This window comes from Neovison vison, chromosome 9 (assembly GCF_020171115.1).
Source record: "Neovison vison isolate M4711 chromosome 9, ASM_NN_V1, whole genome shotgun sequence".
Lineage (NCBI taxonomy): Eukaryota > Metazoa > Chordata > Mammalia > Carnivora > Mustelidae > Neogale > Neogale vison.
Genome location: NC_058099.1, coordinates 72,048,869 through 72,068,455, shown reverse-complemented (window position 1 = coordinate 72,068,455; position 19,587 = coordinate 72,048,869). Strand labels below are relative to the sequence as shown.

At 45.0% G+C, this 19,587-nt stretch overlaps 1 protein-coding gene across 2 annotated transcripts in view; it reads left to right on the top strand.

The window, feature by feature from the left end:
* HABP4 (hyaluronan binding protein 4) overlaps positions 1-13,227 on the top strand; it is a 40,743-nt gene extending 27,516 nt beyond the window's left edge. For both annotated transcript variants that reach the window (XM_044265739.1, XM_044265741.1), the window contains exons 6-8: positions 7,306-7,477; positions 10,025-10,210; positions 11,664-13,227. In XM_044265739.1, coding sequence (XP_044121674.1) covers positions 7,306-7,477; positions 10,025-10,210; positions 11,664-11,720 — 415 coding nt within the window. In that variant the 3' untranslated portion in view covers positions 11,721-13,227. The remainder of the gene's footprint in view (positions 1-7,305; positions 7,478-10,024; positions 10,211-11,663) is intronic.
* Positions 13,228-19,587: the final 6,360 nt, after the last annotated feature.

The window sequence follows — 19,587 nt, the reverse complement described above, 5'->3', positions numbered from 1 at the left end:
CCTTTGGCTCAGGTCATGATCCTGGAGTCCCAGGATCGAGTCCCACATTGGGCTCCCAGCTCCAGGGGAGTCTGCTTCTCCCTCTGACCTTCTCCTCATTCATGCTCTCTCTCACTGTCTCTCTCTCAAAATAAATAAATAAAATGTCTAAAACCGTACTATTGAGAGACAGTTCACAGCCAGTGAGTGACCTGTGTTTAGTATGTGTACAGTCTCATGAGCCTTGACATCCATCTGTACTTGTAAAACCATCACCATAACCAAAATGATGAACCTGTCCATTAACCCAAAAAGGTTGCTTTTATCCTTTGTCATCCTCCCTAATGCTCCTTTTCCCCAGGTGGCCAGTGAACTCCTTTTTGTCACTGAGTTTGTTTGTTTGCAGTCGTGTTGCTGCAGGTACAGTGTCCAGCAGTATTCCCTGCACAGACAGACACTGGTTTCTTTACCTGTCTACCTGCTGGTCATTTGGGTTGTTTCCAGTTCTTGCTCCTACAAGTGAAGCTGCTGTGAACGAACAATTTGTGTATAAGTCTTTCTGGGATATACATTTTCACTTCTCCTTTGTAAATGCCGAGGAGTGGAATGGTTGGACTACATGGCAGGCGATTATATATAACTTTTCGAGAAACTGACAAAGTCTTTTCTAAGGTGGTTCCAGTTTGTATGATTTTTAGCCTTTATAATAGGTTTATATCTCGTTGGGGTTTTGTTTTTCCCTATTGACTAATGATGTTAAAGCAACTTTTTACGGGTTACTTGCCATCTGTATATCTTCTTTAATAAAGAGTGTTGAAATTGCCCAATTTATAACTGTTTTCTTATTACTGTGTTTTGACAATTCTTCATATATTCTGGATATAGGTACTCTATCAGATAAATGATTTGCAAATATTTTCTTCCAGTCTGTGGCCTGTCTTTTCATTCTCTCGACAGTATCTTTTGAAGAGCAGCAGTTTTTAATTTTGATGAAGTGTACTTTTTATCATCTTTATCTTTTGTTGATCCTGCTTTTGGTCTCAAATCTAAGAAATCTTTGCCCAGTTTAATAGCACAAAGGTGTTCTCCTGTAAGTTTAATAATTTGGGTTTTTTATATTTAAGTCTGTGATCCGTTTTGAGTTGATTTTTGTATAGAGTGTGAGGTGGAGATCAAAGGTCCTTTTTTTCTTTTTTTTTAAAGCATATGTATATCTAGTTATTATAGAACATGAAACACCATTTTTAAAAAATCAGTTGTGCATGGGACGCCTGGCTAGCTCAGTTACTTAAGCTTTTGCCTTCTGCTCAGGTCATGATTGCAGGGTCCTGGGATCGGGCTGCATTGGGCTGTCCTGCATTGGGCTCTCTGCGCAGTGGGGAGCCTGCTTTTCCCTCTGCCTCCTCTCCCTACTCATGTTCACTCTCTCTTTCTCTCTCCAAATAAATAAAAATCTTTAGGGGCAAAAAATCAGTTGCCCATTTATGTCTAGGCCTCTTTCTCTACTCTGTTTTGTTCCATTGATCTGTTTATTTTACACTAATATTATAATACCTTGATTATTCTCAAGTCTTAATCTGTATGTTTTTTCTTTCCCTTGCAATTTATTTGTTGAAGAAATTGGATCATATGTCCAGAGTCAGAATTTTACTGAGTGCCTCCCTATGGGCAATGGTATGCTGGTAAATATTCAACATCTGGCTCTCTAGGATGAAAAAGCCTGGATCTGTTGCACTTGCTGGTTTCTGTGGTGTAAATATTCCCATTATGGCTGATTTAAAACTACCAGTGTGTCATCTGAATGCAGAGTCGGGAAGAGATGTGCAATAGTACATTATTATGTAACATTTCCACGATTCACATACATTAGTATAATTAACCCCAAGAGCATAGATAAAAGTAAAGTATAGTGAAATTTACTACTAGGGAATAGTGAATTGTGATTATTTATTATCTTTACTTTAATATAGTTAATTAGAAGTTTACATAATTTAATTTTTAACAGTGGTTAATAGCCAGCTCACAAAATTTGTGAAAATTTAACAATTGACTGTGAGCCAGTTCAAACTAGTACAAGCCAGTTGCAACAAGCATTGCTTGTAGAGGAGTTGAACATATTCTCTGTCCCCTGGATTTTCTGTATTTCCTAAAAATTAATAGTGAAAATCAGAGGCTTGATCAAATTCAGGTTCAGCTTTTTGTAGGCTTATTTCATAGGTTTTAGAAGGCTGCTGGTCATCATTGCCTTTATGCATTACTTCATTAAGGCTGCACATCGGCAATAGTCTAATAATCTCATTCTTTCTTCACTTATTAGCCGGCATGAATGGTAAAGAAAAAAATTATACCTGGAACTAGTTGATTACAGTGAGGTGGAAGTTTGTTTAAGAAATGTACCATGAGTCTGGCAAACTGGACTTCACTTGTCCTTATGAAAGACAAACTGTGGTTTGGAGAGAATAAGCAACCTGCCCAATGTCAAGCTGTTAGACGGTCAAGCTAAGGTAAAATACACAGCTCTCTAATGCCAAAGCTTACTCTATCACTACATCATTAAGTACCCTTTATTGATCTATTTTTAGAATAGTGAGTTGGTTCAGTTCCCTAAAATATTTCTGAGGTGCAGGTGACTTTTTCTCAAGTATCATTTTGAGGGGTGCCTAGGTGGCTCAGTGGGTTAAAGCCTCTGCCTTCGGCTCGGGTCATGGTCCCAGGGTCCCGGGATCGAGCCCCGCATCGGGCTCTCTGCTCGGCAGGGAGCCTGCTTCCTCCTCTCTCTCTGCCTGCTTCTCTGCCTGCTTGTGATCTCTGTCAAATGACTAAATAAAATCTTTTTTTAAAAAAAGTATCATTTTGAACTTAGAGATTTAAACATATTTACTGTGTTTCAATCCACTGATTTTTTATTCTTATAGGTTCTTAAACTCATCCATTTTTTAGCTAGAGGAAACTTCTTCAAGTTGATTCTTAATCCTTTACACACACACTCAGTCATCTTTAATGGCTTTCTTGGTTTGGGTAAGATGCGTTCTGATCTCATCATCTATACTTCCTACCCAATACAGAATATCTCACACAAGAGTCATTTTTCCAAAGAGATCCATTTCCCCTTAATAGAATATGGGAGTTAGAGAACACAGTCTGAGCACTAGGAGTGCTCAGCTACTAGGTTCTTGATTGTTTCTAGGACATTTAAGTATATAGAGCTAAGAAATACGCACACACACTTTTTAGATAAAATATGAGTTTATGCATTATTTCCATTTGAAATTTAAGACTACAGATTTTTAGTGAAGTTTTCTTACATTTGTTTCTTTGTTACTTCCATGCTGAAAATCCCAGTTGTCAGTAACATCACTCACTTACTACTCACATAAGTAACAAACAACATTACCAACATTGTGTCCAATAATATGATTACTAAAAAGTTATATAGAGGGAAATTAGTAATCAAAGTAATAATCAAAGGGAAGTGAATAATCACTTTAGTTTCTCCAGGTGGTTATATCACCAACTTGATAAACATTAGGCTACCTTGATTAATTTTGTTTTCAAATTTTAGAGATTGAATTTTAACTTGTCTAATTTTATAATTATATAAAGCATTGGTGTTTCCAAAGTTCAGTCTGATAAAATACTACACTTTCCAGCTAGCTTCTATCTGTTTCCTTTCTCTGGCCTATATTATAATTTTTTAAAATAAAACCTATGTGTATACAGGTCTCCCCTGCTATCTGAAAGTAGGGCATTCCTTTGAAACACTTTGTAGGCCAAAATGGCATAAAAAAAAGAAGTGAGTACCATTAATTTATATTAAGTTTTTTGAGCATTCAAAATTAACTGCTTGGGCTTTTCCAATACTTTAGGACACATCTTGCTAACAGATGCACAGTAGAAATTGAGATAAAGCACAGATGCTCCCAGACACAGTTCAAAGCTGTCCACTTGATGCTGAGATAGACTGAGTGGAGTTCCCGGGCAATGAGTTTGCTGAGGCTCCTCTCGCTGCTCAGGATACACTCTGCCTAACCACACAATAAAAGCTGAATACTATTTTTTTTGCCTTTTCTCATAAAAGCAAAAGTCCTCTTTGGATTTCTTTCAGTTTGCAGAGACTGGTGTTGAGGTGGGCTTTTGTAAAAGCTTAATGTGAACTTCTAGAAAGTGGGGGATACTTGATACATTTGTACGCCTCACTATTTCTTAGGTGAATGGTAATGTACGTTCCACTTTGCTATTTCATGAACATACCCAGGAGATGCTCTCCAGCAATATATAGAGATAGAGAATCTTCATGTTTACTATCCATAATTTTTCTACCAAATTTCTCTTTAGGTAAGTTTGGGTTGTTTCCACTGTTTTGCTATTATAGATTCTTATGCATATATATATATATATATATATATATATATGCATTTTAACAAATTTTAACATTTGATCATTTTAACAAATGCATTTTAACAAAATGCATATACTTGTGGAACCCAAACTTGTCCATCAAGATACAGAATATTACCACTGTGCCAGAAAGTTCCCTCATGCTCCTTCAGAGACAACCACTGCTTTGATCTTTTTTCTACCATTTGCTTGATATTTTAAAGTTACTTTATAAATATGCATGTTTTGGATGCTCTATGATTAGATTTCTGTAATAGTTTTCATGTCATTAACCTATAACCTAGGACTGTAAGTTACATTAGCCCTTCTATGAAGGTATTATATATAGATTTGATTGCCTTCCCACTCATCACCTAATTTTTTTTTCTTTTAAAGTTTAGTGAGATATGATATCCATACTATAAAATTCAACCGTTCAAACTATATAAGTCAGTGGTTTGGGGTATATTATGTTATTAATTTTTTTAAATGGTGGTAAAACATATAACATAGAAAACCACCATTTTAACCATTTGTAAGTGTACAGTTTAATGGCATTAATTACATTCACACCGTGTGCAGTTGTTACCACCATCCATCTCCAGAACACTTTCATCCTCACAAATATAAACATTGTATCCATGAAATAATAAATCCCCATTCCTCCCTCCCCTTAACCCCTGGCAACCTCTATTCTATATCTCTATGAATTTGCCTATTCTAGGCACCTCATATAAGTGGCATATTGTATTTGTCCTTTTGGGTCTGACTTTTTCACTTAGCCTTATGTTCTCAGGTTCATCCATGCCATGGGATGTATCAAGGCTTCATTTCATTCTTTTACATATGTTTTCCTTTTGGTGCTAAATGCACGTAACATAAAGTTTTAAATTTTAATCAACCATTACCATTACCATTAATCAGCCATTACCATTATCTATTTCCAGAACATTTTCATCACTCTGTACCCATTAAGCAGTCCTTCCCTGGCCTCCCTGCCTCCAGTCCCTGGGACTAATCTGCTTTTTGTCTCTATGAATTTGCCTTTTTTGGATATCCCATATAAATGGAATTGTACATAAACTTCCTGTGCCTGGTTTGTTTAGCATGAGGTCTTCAAGGTTTATTTGTGTTGTAACATGTATCAATACTTCATTTCTTCTTAAAGCCAAATAATTTTCCATAGTATTAGATATACCACATTTTGTCAATTAATCAGTTGATGGACATCCAAGCTGTTTCCACTTTGGTGATTGTGAATAATGCTGCTGTAAACAGCATTATTGAATTGCTATATGTGGCACCATTTGTATTTTCACATGGGCATATGTTGTGATTTCTCTTGGGTATACACCTAGCAGTGATATTACTAGGTCAGATGGTAACTCTAGATTACATTATTAAGGATTTGCCAGACTGTTTCCTTCCTTCCTTCCTTCCTTCCTTCCTTCCTTCCTTTTAAGATTTTATTTATTTATTTGACAGAGAGAGAGACAGTGAGAGAGGGAACACAAGCAGGGGGAGTGGGAGAGGGAGGAGCAGGCTTCCCGCTGAGCAGAGAGTGCGATGGGGGAGGCTTGATCCCCGGACCCTGAGTTCATGATCTTAGTTGAAGGCAGGCTCTTAAATAAGACTGAGCCATCCAGGTGCCCCTGCCAGACTGTTTTCCAAAGTGGCCACACCATTTCGTATTCCCAGGTTCCAAGATTCCAAGTTCTCCACATCTTCACCAGCACTTGTTAAATGCCTTTTTTTATCCTATTGATCCTACTGAATGTGGAGTGGGTATAAGTCATTGTGGTTTTGATTTACATTTCCCTGATGGCTAATGATATTGAGCATCTTATTGTCTATTTTTAAATATTCTTTGGAAAAATGTCTATTCAGAGCCTTGCCTATTTTTCAGTTGGGTTATTTCTCTTCATTGAGTTGTAAGAGTCCCTTTTGTATTCCAGACATAAGTCCGTTATCAGATATATAATTCGCAAATATTTTCTAGTGTTCCAGGGGTTTCCTTTTCACTTTCTTAATGGTGTCCTTTGCAGCACAAAAGTTTTCGGAAGTTTTGGTGATGTCCAGTTGATCCACTTTCTCTTTTGTTGCATATACTTCTGGTGTCACCACTGCCCAATCTAACTAAGGCCATGGATATTTATGCCTGTGTTATCTTCTAAGGGGTTTGTATGTCTAACTCTTATATTTATGTAAATGTGTGAAGTAGGGGTCTGACTTCCTTCTTTTGTGTGTGGATATCCTGTTTTCTCAGCATCATTTGTTGAAAAGACTAGTGTTTCTCCTTTGAATTATCTTTGGCACCTGCTTGAAAAAAATCAGTTTATCGTAAATGTGAGGATTTACTTCTGGGCTCTGAATTCTAGTCCATCGATCTATCAATCTGTCTTCAGTTTTCTTTTAAAATTTCATGAATCTGAAGAGGGTATTTACAAAACTATACTATGTATTTGTAACCCACTGTTTTAAAACTCTTTTCATGGTTGCCTCTATTTGTTTTAACATAACAACTCCTCCCTTTTCTTTTGCAGTTACCTCATTTTGTGTGTAATGCCATCTGGGAAGGGACTGCAGGGAGGTGAAGTGTAATGTTAATGGGATGGTGATATTCCCATTTTTCAAAGACAGTTTTGAAACAGGAAGTGGGGTGCCTGGCTGGCAAAGTTGGTGGGACATGTGGTTCCCGATCTCAGATGTGTGAGTGGTAGCCCCACATTGGACATAGAGATTATTAAGAAAGAAAGAAAACAAGAATTACCTTCAGTTGGCAGTGATAGCATAAAATGATTAAAATAAGGAAGCTTTATGGTTCAGAGATTGTCTTACCTTATGTAAATTTGAGATGTGGGATCATGAAGGTATGCTAAACTAATAGTAACAACTTTGTCTTTGAGAAAAGACGTTTTAGAGCCATCAAAAACTTCTGCTTCTTAATAGAGTTCCTGAATTGGAGTTAGAAGAGGAAACTCAAGTTCAAGAGATGACCCTTGATGAGTGGAAAAACCTTCAAGAACAGACAAGACCAAAGCCTGAGTTTAACATCCGGAAACCCGAGTCTACTGTCCCTTCCAAAGCGGTGGTGATACACAAGTCCAAGTATAGAGATGATGTAAGCATGACATTTTCTCCTCTAGAGGTAATCGTCTAGATTACCTTACTAGAAACCATATGACCCTTTCCACTCCTAGGGTGAAAATGGGGCATTAGTATTTGGCATTCTTTTTTTTTTTTTTGAAGATTTTATTTATTTGTCAGAGAGAGAGAGAGAGCGAGAGAGAATGCGCGTGCGCACGAGCAGGCAGAGCGGCAGGCAGAGGCAGAGAGAGAAGCAGGCTCCCCGCTGAGCAAGGAGCCCCATGCGGGACTCAATCCCAGGACCCTAGGATCACAACCTGGGCCGAAGGCAGCGGCCCAACCCACTGAGCCACTCAGGTGTCCCAGCAGTTGGCATTTTAATTTCTACCTAGGAGTAATCAGATACAATATATGCCTAATTTTATCTGTATCTCTTATCTGTATTATTTGTAAAAAGAGTAGAAACCTGACCTTTTGACACTTCATACAAAGCATTTGCCGTGACAGTGCATTTTCTGCTCAACCCAGAGCTGTGCTTTGACTGTGCAAATACTTTGTGTTAATGGCATTTCATTTTTGTCTCAAAAGAGAGGTACGGTGTTTCATGAACAATGCCATGTCAAGGGATAACTCCTGTATTTCATGATAGAGTAGTTTCAGCTCAAACTCTGCATAAGAGCATTTAGTTGGGAGTGATTGATCCTCTGAAACCAGCTGCAGTTCTGTGCTCTGTGCATTGCAGCAGCTCCGCCTTGTGGGCCTGACTGCTGAGACTCCAGGGAGAAGCCCCGAGACCAGGCGGCGCGGTCAGGCTCGCTCATGGCTCACGGCGTTCTTCCCTCTTGTGAGGGCCTCATTTTTCAGTTTGTGTTCAGCCCTTTTTTGGAGCCTAAGCTTTGGAAAGATCTTCTGCATAGATTGTTTGGATGGTCACTGTGTCTTTTAGTCACATTCCATTTATGTTCCTGAATGTAAGGGTCCCCTGAAGCATTCATTGCTGCAAGTCCATCAGCTAGCTGGGTTGGCTCTTTTCCAGTTCACTTTTGTTCTTTTTTGTTCTGTGGCATCGTAAATAAAGCTTTGCCTCAAACAAATCTGCTGTCAGGATGGGATGTGAAATGGGTAGTTGACAGGTCAGGCGAACACTGAAGCTGTTTGTCCTGTATCCACACCAGATTCACCCTCTCTGCCTCCAGAGAGGGGTCTGGAGCATCTGAAGCACGTGCGTTAGCTGACTCCTGCAGCCTGGCCTCAGAAAGCACGTCTTTGGTCCTTGGTAATCTTAGGGCACTGAGCCAGGAAGTGCTCTGAAAGTGACAAAAGCCCAGTCGTGGGGTCACGCATTTACTTTGTGCTGGGGACCCTAAGAAATGGAGCACTGTTTGCCAAGTCCAGACCAGCAGCAGCCTGTGAACTGAGTGGGGCCTTTGCTCAGCCTCCCAACGAGGTACCCCCAGAGCCTCCCTCAGAGCCCGCAGTTTTGCCTCTTGCTGTTTTTTTGTGTTTGCCTTTTTTACCAGAGGGCCGGTGCTCCTGAATTGTTCTTTCTTTCACCGTTTTAGCTTCAACAGTCCATTTACCTAAGGTGCAGCTTTGAAGGCAATCCGAGTGTTAAACATGAAACCTGTAATGAACATGTGGCCAGAAGGGCTTGATAAGTTCAGGGAAGCTTGATTCCATTTCCTGGACGAGTTGTAGGCATGTTTAGCATTATAGCACTTTGGCGATTTCTCATCTAGGACTATCGGCATATCTTCTGTAGATTTATATTTTACTGAAAAGGGAGAGGTTTGTTTTATCTCTTACTGGGAATCGAAGCCAAATCAAATTTGGAACAAGATACATTTAATGGAGTTTTCTTTTAACAAGACACAGAATTTATTTGACCTCTTAAAATGTCATTTCTCAAAGTATTTTGACTGATAATCGTTCTTAAAAAGCAGCTTGAATTCCTTCTGCCGCATCAGTGGCGATCCTCCGATAGCCGTACTCTGTTGTTTTACTAGTTCCCTATATTTTGAGTCAGAACTGTTTATTGTAAATCATGCAGTTCTTAACATATGGTATTTGTACAGTCAGCACCCACATTGAAAGGAGTTTTTCCATCAAGTTCTATTCTAGGAAGGTGATATTTCCTTATTTATCAAAGTAGAATTTGTGAACAAATAAGACAGAAATTAAGACTTTTAAAATCTTAGCCAAAATACATTTAGGTACAGACCATTCATATCGATTGCTGTTAGGCACGTCAGATCTTACATCTTAACCTGCCAAACTGATAGAAACTTGGTCCCACTTGAATTAATAGTGACTTCAAAGATGTTTGGATGAAGACTGTGCATAGGAGAACATGTGGCTGGGGAACGGGCAGATCCCCCCCTTGCTGGAACCAGAGCACCAGAGTCCCTACCTCTGCCTTGCCCTGGAGTCCAGTGCTGACGACACATGGTGGGGGCAGCAGGCACTGTCCCACCGTGATGCCATTTCAGCTCCCTGGAAGCATGGCTCTGGGACACTAAGCTGAGTGAGTGTCCATGGAGACGTGTGTGCATGTGATGCTGAGATGCTGTGACTGTTTCAGATGGTAAAGGATGACTATGAAGATGATGCCCACGTTTTCCGGAAAGCAGCCAATGACATCACATCCCAGCTGGAGATTAATTTCGGTAACCTCCCTCGTCCTGGGCGTGGAGCCAGAGGTGGCACACGGGGAGGCCGGGGAAGGATCAGAAGGGCAGAGAACTATGGACCCAGAGCAGAGGTGGTGGTGAGTGTTTGTGTTCTCGGTCCTGAATGGTCTTACAGGTAGTGAGAGGATGAGGATGCCCTGGGCTGTGCAGCTGGGAGGGCCATCAGGGTCTGCTGTCCATCCCTCTGTCTGGTGTGGGTCTGACATCGAGGCATTTGGAACCATGACGGTAACAGTATAGACATTGTTGGTACAGACCATTCAGTAGCCCCAGCCTCCACGGTCACCAGGGAGAACCACTGCCATGAACAGAGAAAGACAAAGGCTTGGGAACCAGTCAGATCACCTGATGGTTACTTACTATGATCTGATTGTATGATGCTGTCAGGGCAGACAGGACCTTCTGTAAGGCTTCAGGGCCTCCTTGTGACCTCCCCAGGTTCGTCATCCCACCTCAGACCATCTTCCCTGCTGCTCAGCCAATACCTCTACCTCTAGTTCTTCAGACAAGCATGTTCCTGACCCCACAGGGCCTTTGTACCTGATAGTCCTTCTCCTATCCCTTTGCTTGCTCACCTAGAGTCATAGACCCTCTGACCTTGTCCCCTCACAGGAGTCTTCTCTGGGCACATGTCCTTCCAGACCAGGTTAGAGTCCTTGAGCAAACAATTTTATTTTTCTTTGAAGCGTTATCTTCATTTTAACTCTGTCCTCAGGGGTGTGATTATTGATCAGTGTCTGCTGTCTCTACAGTGGATGACAGAAACCATGTGTGCTTTTGCTCACTATTGGTTTCCCCTGTGCCTCGCATACTTTGAGTGTGTATTAGGCACTTCATAAACATTTCTGAACAATTCTGTGCATCCTGTGCTCTTCCAGCTCAGACCTGCCCCCAGACCCTCACCTTTCACTGTCAAGGTACTCTGTTTGGAGATCTGTATTCTCTTTGCTCCTTCACTGAGGCTTACCTCTAGAAGAACCATCTCTTCTAGAAGCCCCTACCTGACCATGGTGTACACTCTGCCACCAGACTGCAGTGGGAGCCCCTCCTGGGGTCTGTTCACTGGCCACTTGTTGGCTGAAGTTACCACACTGTGATTTCCTCAGGGCTTCTCCCCTGACCTGAGGGGGACCCAGGGCAGCCAGGAACTGTCTCTAATCAACCTTGTGACTCCATGTAGTAAACATTCTATATCATGTTTATTAGATGAGGGAAGTGCCTGATACTCAAGGACACTGAGTATCACTGAGTATGATACTCAGGGTCACTCAGTAAGGGTTTGTGGGAGAAAGGGAGGAAGGCGGGCACTGCTGGCCATCTTGTAGTGGGGAGAGGAGTGATTCTGAGAAGGGAGAGGCACCCTTCTGTGTCCCCAACTCTGTGTCTCCTCTTTGTACTGGGGGCCTGCCTCTCCCCAGTGTTTGGGCCATATCCCCCATTAGCGCCTTCCCTGGATGAGAGTGGGCTGTGCCCAAGTGGGAATGGGTAAAATGACTGTTGATTTCAAAACTTTTCTTTTTTTTTTTTTAGACACAAGATGTTGCTCCCAACCCAGATGACCCTGAGGACTTTCCTGCTCTGGCTTGAGAGAGCCCTATTTCCCTAGCAACCTAAAACAGCGTTGGCGTACCTATGAGAGACTTTTCTTGCTGTGGGGAAGAGAGTCAGACTCTAAGAACAATAGATGTTGCTTTTTCCCGTGTAGTGTGAATTTGTTGCGCTTTTTTGGCCTAGGGGCTGTGGGATAGGATTTCTCCAGACCCAGAGCAGCAGTTCCAGTCGGGGGGTTAGTCCGGCACTTTCCCAAGAAGGTGGAGAATGGCGATTATTTTTTTATTTAAGGAATTCCAAATGAAGTTCAGAAACAATGTTTAAAATGTATATATAGAGATTGTATTGAATCCTCCACAAAAACAGGGAGAGTAAAGATGTAAAATAGAATCTGCTGAGACTACTTCGTAAATTGTACAGAATTGGAAGGCTGTGTTCTTTAGTATTAGAGGAAATATGCATAACTTGGACCATTAACTTAAAGCAGTCACAGCCTACTTTTCGGAGACGGAGGAATTAAAATAGAGCTGTATTTACTGGTTACTTGTAAATGTTACACTCTCCTGGTATTTTTTGAGTTCTGGTTTTCATTTAATAATATTAAGCAGCTAGTGTATATATAGCCACTGGCCACCACTCTATGACAGAGAATTAGGAAAAGTATTGTTTTTTTTAATGGTGATTTAACTACCTCGTGGTTTCCGTGTGTATGTACACACACATACACACATGCTTAGTATAAATGTGCATATTTAGGGTTCAGGTGGTTTTTTGGATGAGTATTAAGCATATGATTTTTAAAATCATGTTATTTAACCCATCAATCAAGTGAAAGGGATCCAGGCAAAAGAGTATTGCAACTTAACACCATACCCTTTTCTCCCTCAAAACTAGTATCTGAATACAGTGCCCATGTACAGATGCCCTCAGTCCTTGTCCCAGCAAAACTTGTAAATAACTAGTATTTATTGAACACCATGGGCGGTTTTTCTCACTCAGCCCTTACACCAGTTGGAGTTCCTATTTCTTGCCTGTGGTGAATGTTTGGGGTTAGGGGCCACCTCTGAGGTTAAGCCACTCCCAGAGTCCTGCCCTGCCCAGCAGAGCAAGCCCTGCAGGAGCCACACTTGGCCGTGCGCCTGGGGTGGGAACTGGGGCTGAGGCAGCTCTAACAGCTGTGGGCAGCTCTCCCCTTGTACCGCAGACACTCAAGATAACATTTGCCTGTTGTCACCAGTTAACATGCTTGTGTTGGAATCTGAACCTGGTCCCAGGATCTGTGCTTTCCCCTCGCTTTGCTATGCTGTTTAAGATGGCTCTGAACTTGAACCCAAGTGTAAATAAAGGTTGGTATTCCCTCCTAACTGTGTCTAGAAAGCTGAATCCTTTTGGTCACTCCCAGGTCAAGAGAAAAGAATGTGGGAAAAGACCCAGTAGAAGGAATCGGCTGAACCGCCTGCCCAACCACGTGATGATAGGTTAAGGACCTTTGCTGTGGGTGAATGACTACTCTTGGTTTCATTATTAAATTAATATCTGAGTACTAAGATCTATTAACTGTTTTATTCCCTTGCCATGGGAAGGACACAAGTGGGACTGCCTTGATCTAAGTCAAGTCTCGGAAGAGTGAATGTCAGGTTTAGCTACAGTGATCAGCTGGGACAGCGTGAGGCTGTGCCATTCCTTGGCAGGCTTAATGCTGTCACATGAAGTCATCCTGCCTGCTTTGGCTTTGAAGATTGGCAAAACGGAGATCCCTTTCAAGAAAATTCTCGTGTTATAAATAATGCCTGAAAAGCCTGTAGTACTAGATTTAATACGGTATTTGCAAACACCACATCCTTCCCAGGCATACTGACATTTCCTACCAGGGACCAGTCTTGGGTCCTATAGTTGGAAATAGTTTTGGGGACAGGGTACAGTTTCTGAGCCTGTAGAAGACTGCTCAGTGGGGCAGGTGGATGGCGGGTTTTAGTCATGTGGTTGTCCAAAGTGCCCCAGAGAAGAGTGAGCAGAAGCAAAGAGCAGGGGAAATCCCTAACACACTGCAGGGAAAAATCAAAGGTAGGCAGGGCTGTGTTCAGATCTATAAACAAGGGAAGGCCTTCCTGGTCAAAGTTCCCCTACAACTCTCCTTTGAGGTGCTCGGGTGTAGACATATCATGAGGCAGGTCACGTTTCTAGCTAGTAACAACACAGCAAGTTAACCCCACAAAAGGAAAGTCAGGCTCCAAGACTCTTGGAAGGCAGGGGTCAAGTATGTTTGAACTCCAAAGTCAGGTGTGCCAGCCCCAAGCTCAACTTGAAGGGGCTCACAGTTGGATCCCAGGCAGCCAGACAGCAGCTGAAGATGGGCTGGGGGAGTAGGCCCAGGGCCTGGAGCTGGGAGAGCTTCACAGTGATGTGACCCTTGAAGGGAGGGGGTCCGGTACCCAGCCTTGATGGGGTGAAACCCCAAGGTGGTGCTCTGACAAGGTCTGGGGGAGGAGGCAGACTCACTAGAGGCTGCCAGGCTGGGAATTGCCTTAGGAAGGTTAAAATCATGCACTGGATGGTTAAATAAAGAAGCAGTAGATCTTCAGCCTGGTGCTGATAAGCATTTGTTTTCATTCCAGCCCAGGAGGCCGCAAGGGGGTCACTAGTTCAGGACTTCTCTCTCTCCACTAGCTCCTCCAGGCCATTGTGTTTCTTCCGGAACCATACCCTGTGGTGTTGGAAAGTCCTATGGAGCTTTTGGACCTGGGTCTCAGAAGCAGGGAAAGATTAGCCCTCAAAAACAGGAACTGACCTCTCCTGAGCTGTTCAGGAAAGAGCCACGCTGCCAACAGCAGGCGGGGTTGCCCTCCCCCTCAACATGGCATCACCCAGCTGGATAAGACTGTGAGAGACGATCTGCCCATTTCCTTTCACTGCCCCCGTCTCTCCCTCAGCCTCTACGAGGGTATGGTCTGTGGAAACAACCACCATGGATCCGCCCTCCTCTCCGGATCGTCCGGCACTGGCCTGGAATCAGGCCCTTTGGCGGCCAGCACCACTGCCCACGACACGGCCTACGTGTGCGGCTTCACCTGGCTCCATCCCAGAGGGGTCTGTATTTATGTGGTAAAGGGAATGAGGAAGGAAAAAAGGTATTTTTAAAACATCTTTATTGTGGGGGCACCTGGCTGCGACTTGATCTTGGGGTTGTGAGTTTGAGACCCATGTTGGGTGTGGTGATTACTTAAAACTAAAATCTTAGGGAAAAAAGTCTTTATTGTAAAATAATATGGATAAAAGCTCAAAACTTCCTTATAAGCACCACCTAAGAAACAGATTTTCCCAGGAGCCTGTCCATGTGCCTCTGCCAAACACAGCCTCCCCTCCCTCAGAAATGAGCCACTACCCTGACTTAGTACCAAGGGTCACCCCAACATTAAGGCTTTGTGCTTGGGAGTTTTATACATCTGCAGGATCCCCCTCCCGCCCTGTTGCAGAGCCCCCCTAAGGAAACAGGGTGCCTGAGCAGCTGCTGTGTGCGGTCTTGCAGTTGTCTCCTTTTTCCCAGGCAGGGAACAGGGGAAGGACGTGTGTCTTCTCAGTTCCTAACAACTGCCTGGGCAAGCATGAGATGAGAAGATGTGGCAGAAACAGGATTCATTCCTCAAGCCTAGTGTTCCTTCCACACTCCTGAAATTTCCACTTCAGTAACTAATCTCTAGGGTAAAGCTGGTAGGAAAAGGACAGGGACAGGCCAGAGGACAGGTTCCTTGGCAGGAGACCAATGCAGCCCCACCATGTGCTGTGTGAGGCCATGTTCAGCCCCTCCCCCTGGGCGAGGCGGGAGCCAGAGCGAGCAACACGATGACTGCACACAGTGGCCTAAGTGAGTCCCGCTTGACATTCTCCTGAAAACACGATGGGATTAGAAGTGTTCCAGGAACGCTTTATCAGTTCTGCTCAGGTGAAGATGGCAAGATTTGAGAGGCCACAAGATTAGGTTCAAGGTCACCAGTGAAGCACTGGAGGAAATGAACAGAAGCTTGGCTGTCCCGGGGGCCTCATGGAACCTAAAGGGCCCAATGGCTCCTGAGACCTCTGATGGGCTCAGGCTGCTTCTCCCATCTCCCAGTGCTCCAGAAAGCCACGAGGTTTCCTGTGACTCAGGGTGATGCTGGAATTTCCCCAGCCAAGCCACAATGCCTTCTAAGCCTTGTGACTTTGCAAAAAGGTGGCCCCATTTCAGAGGGCCGACTTGGGAGCACAAAGTCATCTGGAAGTGGGAATGCCTGTCATGTGAGACTGGAGTGGTGTCAAGGTGCACATAAGTCTCTCCAGAGCTCCCATGGTTCTCTAACGCTGTGAGGTAAGAACCTTCCTCGAGAACAGCCATCCCACCAGGGGCACTGAGTACAGCCCCCAAGTGTGTGCTGCCCAACCCGGGGGGAGCTCGCCCCCAGCAATGACACACCTACACAACTGCGTCAGTGGCCCAGGTCTGCACTTATCCTGTCTAGACGCTGGCAGCATCTGGGCCACCGGCAGGAAAACTCAAGTACCTGAGGTAAGGCCTATGTTGTCAGCAATGCAAAGTGGTCAGCCCCCATGTACTGCGAGATATGGCAAAGAGAGCTGGGAGTGAGCGGGCCGCAGGAGCAGCTTTCAGGAAGAGGGAAAGCAGGCAGGGTAGAAGGGAAGGAGCAGAAACGTGGAGGCCACTCAGCCTAGTGAGGGAAGTGGCGGCCAGGACCTGTGAACCAGGGTGGAAAGATACCCCCACGCCCGCCACTCCCTCGGGGACTTCCAGCAAGGATCTATAGATGCCCGGGGTGGGACCTTGGAAGGACTGGTACACCTATACGAGAAGCACTCCTGGAGCCAGAGGGTGCCCAGCCAGGGAGGCCATACGAGGCCTACCTATGAACTCAAAAATTCTGTGGTAACTTTTCTTGGGGGGGACAGACCGGCTTCCAGCAGGTAAGTCACTGGGACCCCTGATGTAAGAAAGTTCCAAGAAACACTATTTACTGGGGGCTTGGGATTGACCTGGCCCCACAGGGGCGTCAGCCTGGTCCCTTCCCATCCCAGGCACCCCTCCAGGTTACGTACTGGTAGGCCCAGATCTAGCCTCGGCATGAAACCTTGAGGCCCTGTGGAGGAAGAGGACACACACTCTTGCCAAGGCTGAGGGACGTGCTTGAAGGAACAGGCTTAAGCCGCACCTGGAGAGAATTTCCGCTGGTGAGCACTGTGCTGTCCAGGAGAGAGCCTCTTGGGAGGTCTAGTCCTCGCGGATCCCAATCCAGATTAAAAGCCGGTCTAGAAAGTTTACAGCTCGAGACAGCCAACTATCACTGGAAAAGGGAGGAGATGGACAGAACTGTATTTATGACACCAGAACCTGTCTTATGGGGGTCAATGGGTGTGGCAAGGACTAGTTTAATACGCCAGCTAGAGGAGAGACTCCCCAGCGCATGCCCTCAACTCTTTGGTTCACTGCAAGGCAAACTGGGCTTGGCCAGAGCAGAACCACCCTGATCAAGGGGGTCCCAGGCAGTGATCAAGGCCCTGCTCTGTCCTGTCCCAAGAGCCTGCCAGCCACTGGCCTGCCTGCACTGCTCCTGTGAGGCATCCAGCTCGGTCACAACAGACCCCTCGCTCTAAGGAATGGAGACAACCTCTCAGTGGCGGCCACACGACGGGATAAGCCAGGGCCAGGCAGGAAGGCAGTTCACTCACGGTCTCAAGGCCCCCCCAGTCTCACAAATCCTCATGAACCCCATTCCTGAGGACTGAGCACCCTGGCACTTTCTCACCAAGTGAAACCTTTCCTCCAGCCCCTTCTTTTGCCCACTGGGGCTGGGGCCAGAGCAGAACAGGGCGACAACATTCACTTCTAAAAGGTCCTAAGAGCAGCCATTCCTGTTTCCATGACACTGCCCAGGGAAGCTGTTCCTGACTGGGGGGTGGGGGGTGCAGCACCGCTTCCTGAAGGTGGCTGAAAATGTGCGGGGGTGTCTGGCTTACACAGTGGCTGGGGCTATGACTGGCATTTCGTGGGTGGGGATGCCAGACTGACTGCATTCTCCGGAGAGTCCTACGCAAGAAGTGTCCCGCCTGAAAAGTCATCGTTTTACATGAAGAAACACACCCATGAGAAGAAACCATTGTCTTTCTCCAATGAAAAGAATGCACAAACCATACTACCTCCTCCACTCTTTCTTTTCCCACTGAAAGCCTCTCCCTGTTTAAAAACAGGACACAGGGCCAGTGTCAGAATCCCAGGGGCATGGTCCCTGGTGATGGCCAGCCGACGTGGGGTCCGGTCCTGCCAGGTGAGAGGCCTCCTTACCTGGGCATTTCAGTGTGGATGGAGCACCTGTCATCCAGGAGCATGTCAAAGCCATGCAGACTTGCTAGCAAAGAGATGAGACACAGTTAGACAAGGCCAGGCTGCAGGGGAGGCTCTGCATTCCTAAAGGGGCTGGGCCAGCACCCCCGGTGAAGAGGCAAGAGGTGTCTGGGGTGGCCCACGGAAGGGTTTGCCTGGAGTCCATGTGTTCCCCCCTGCTAAAGAAGTGAGAAAAGTAGTGAGGCTGTGATAGGTACACACTGTGCCAACCACTTGGAAGACAAAAGGCCCCGAATCCCAGTAAAGGGGCAGTTAAAGTTTGGACCCGAAAGAGCGGGGAGTAATGGTGACCGGTGACCTACAGCACTGAGGCCAGTGTCCTGCTCTTCCTTAGCGACCTCAGCAGGGCCCTGCCAGCTGCTGCTATAGGAGGGGATAGAGGGGACTCTCCACTGCCCCAGATCTTTGGGAGGGCCATTTGTTCTTTTTTGCTCTTGGTATGTGCCAGGCACTTGTTCTAATTAACAAATACCAACTCATTTAATCCTCATACAACCGAAGCAAAGGTTTGCACCCAGGCTGGGTCCAGAATTTACGCTCTGAACAATTATACCAAGCTGCTTTCTGACAGAATGTACACGAAAGCTTTAAATCACTGCACATTCTCGACCCAGTAGAAATGCCTTTGGTAAGAATTTATTCTAAGGAAATAAGCACCACCACCCAGGAAGAACCCACAGATAATGTGTACAGGGCCCTGCACTAGTGCTGCTGGCAACCCCCGTGGGCAACAATGGGGAGACAGACTGCTGACGTGGGGTGCTCCACGTCATGTTCATGGGGAACTCCACCCCCGACCGTCCGCCTTCCCAACCCCCAGCACCACACTCAGACATGTGGGGAGGATGGGGAAGAAACAGTCAAGGGCGGGATGCTCGGTGCTTGGCACTACGACCTATGATAAGGCACCAAAAATACCAGCTATGGAGCACTCAAAATCGATCAGTCTTTTGTTACCTAAGTATCTATAGAAAATCACCTTAAATGTATGAAAAAAATTAATTTATTGAAAGCTTTGTGCCAGTACTGTTTTGCTTTGCATAGATTATCTCATTTAATTCTCATCCTGATGAAGACAGGAACTGCTTTTCTTCCCATTTTACTTAACAGCAGGGGTTTAGCAGGTCACCAGTGTTGCCAACAACAGAGAGCAAGAATCTACGGGAATAGGGTCTCCGGGGCTCATCACCACACTGCACGGCCCTGGAAGATGGGACTTGGGGTTTTACCGCGAATCTTACAAGAGCCAAGCCAGCCCCCTTCACAGCACTTCCATACTTTGTGCAGTTTGACCCTTGCCTATCACCGGAGCTCTGACTGGTCAGCAGGAGGGCGTGTGACCTAGTGTGGGCCTCAGGGCCAACCGCGGAGGGCAGGCAGATGCTGCGGGCTTTCAACAGAGGACAGAGCCCACGAATCACACTCCGGGGGTAGCGCTGCCTGGTGGAAGTTTGGATGTGGGGAGAAGGCAAGTCCCTGTATCCTGGCATGAATCAAAGCGGAGTTCTTTTGGGA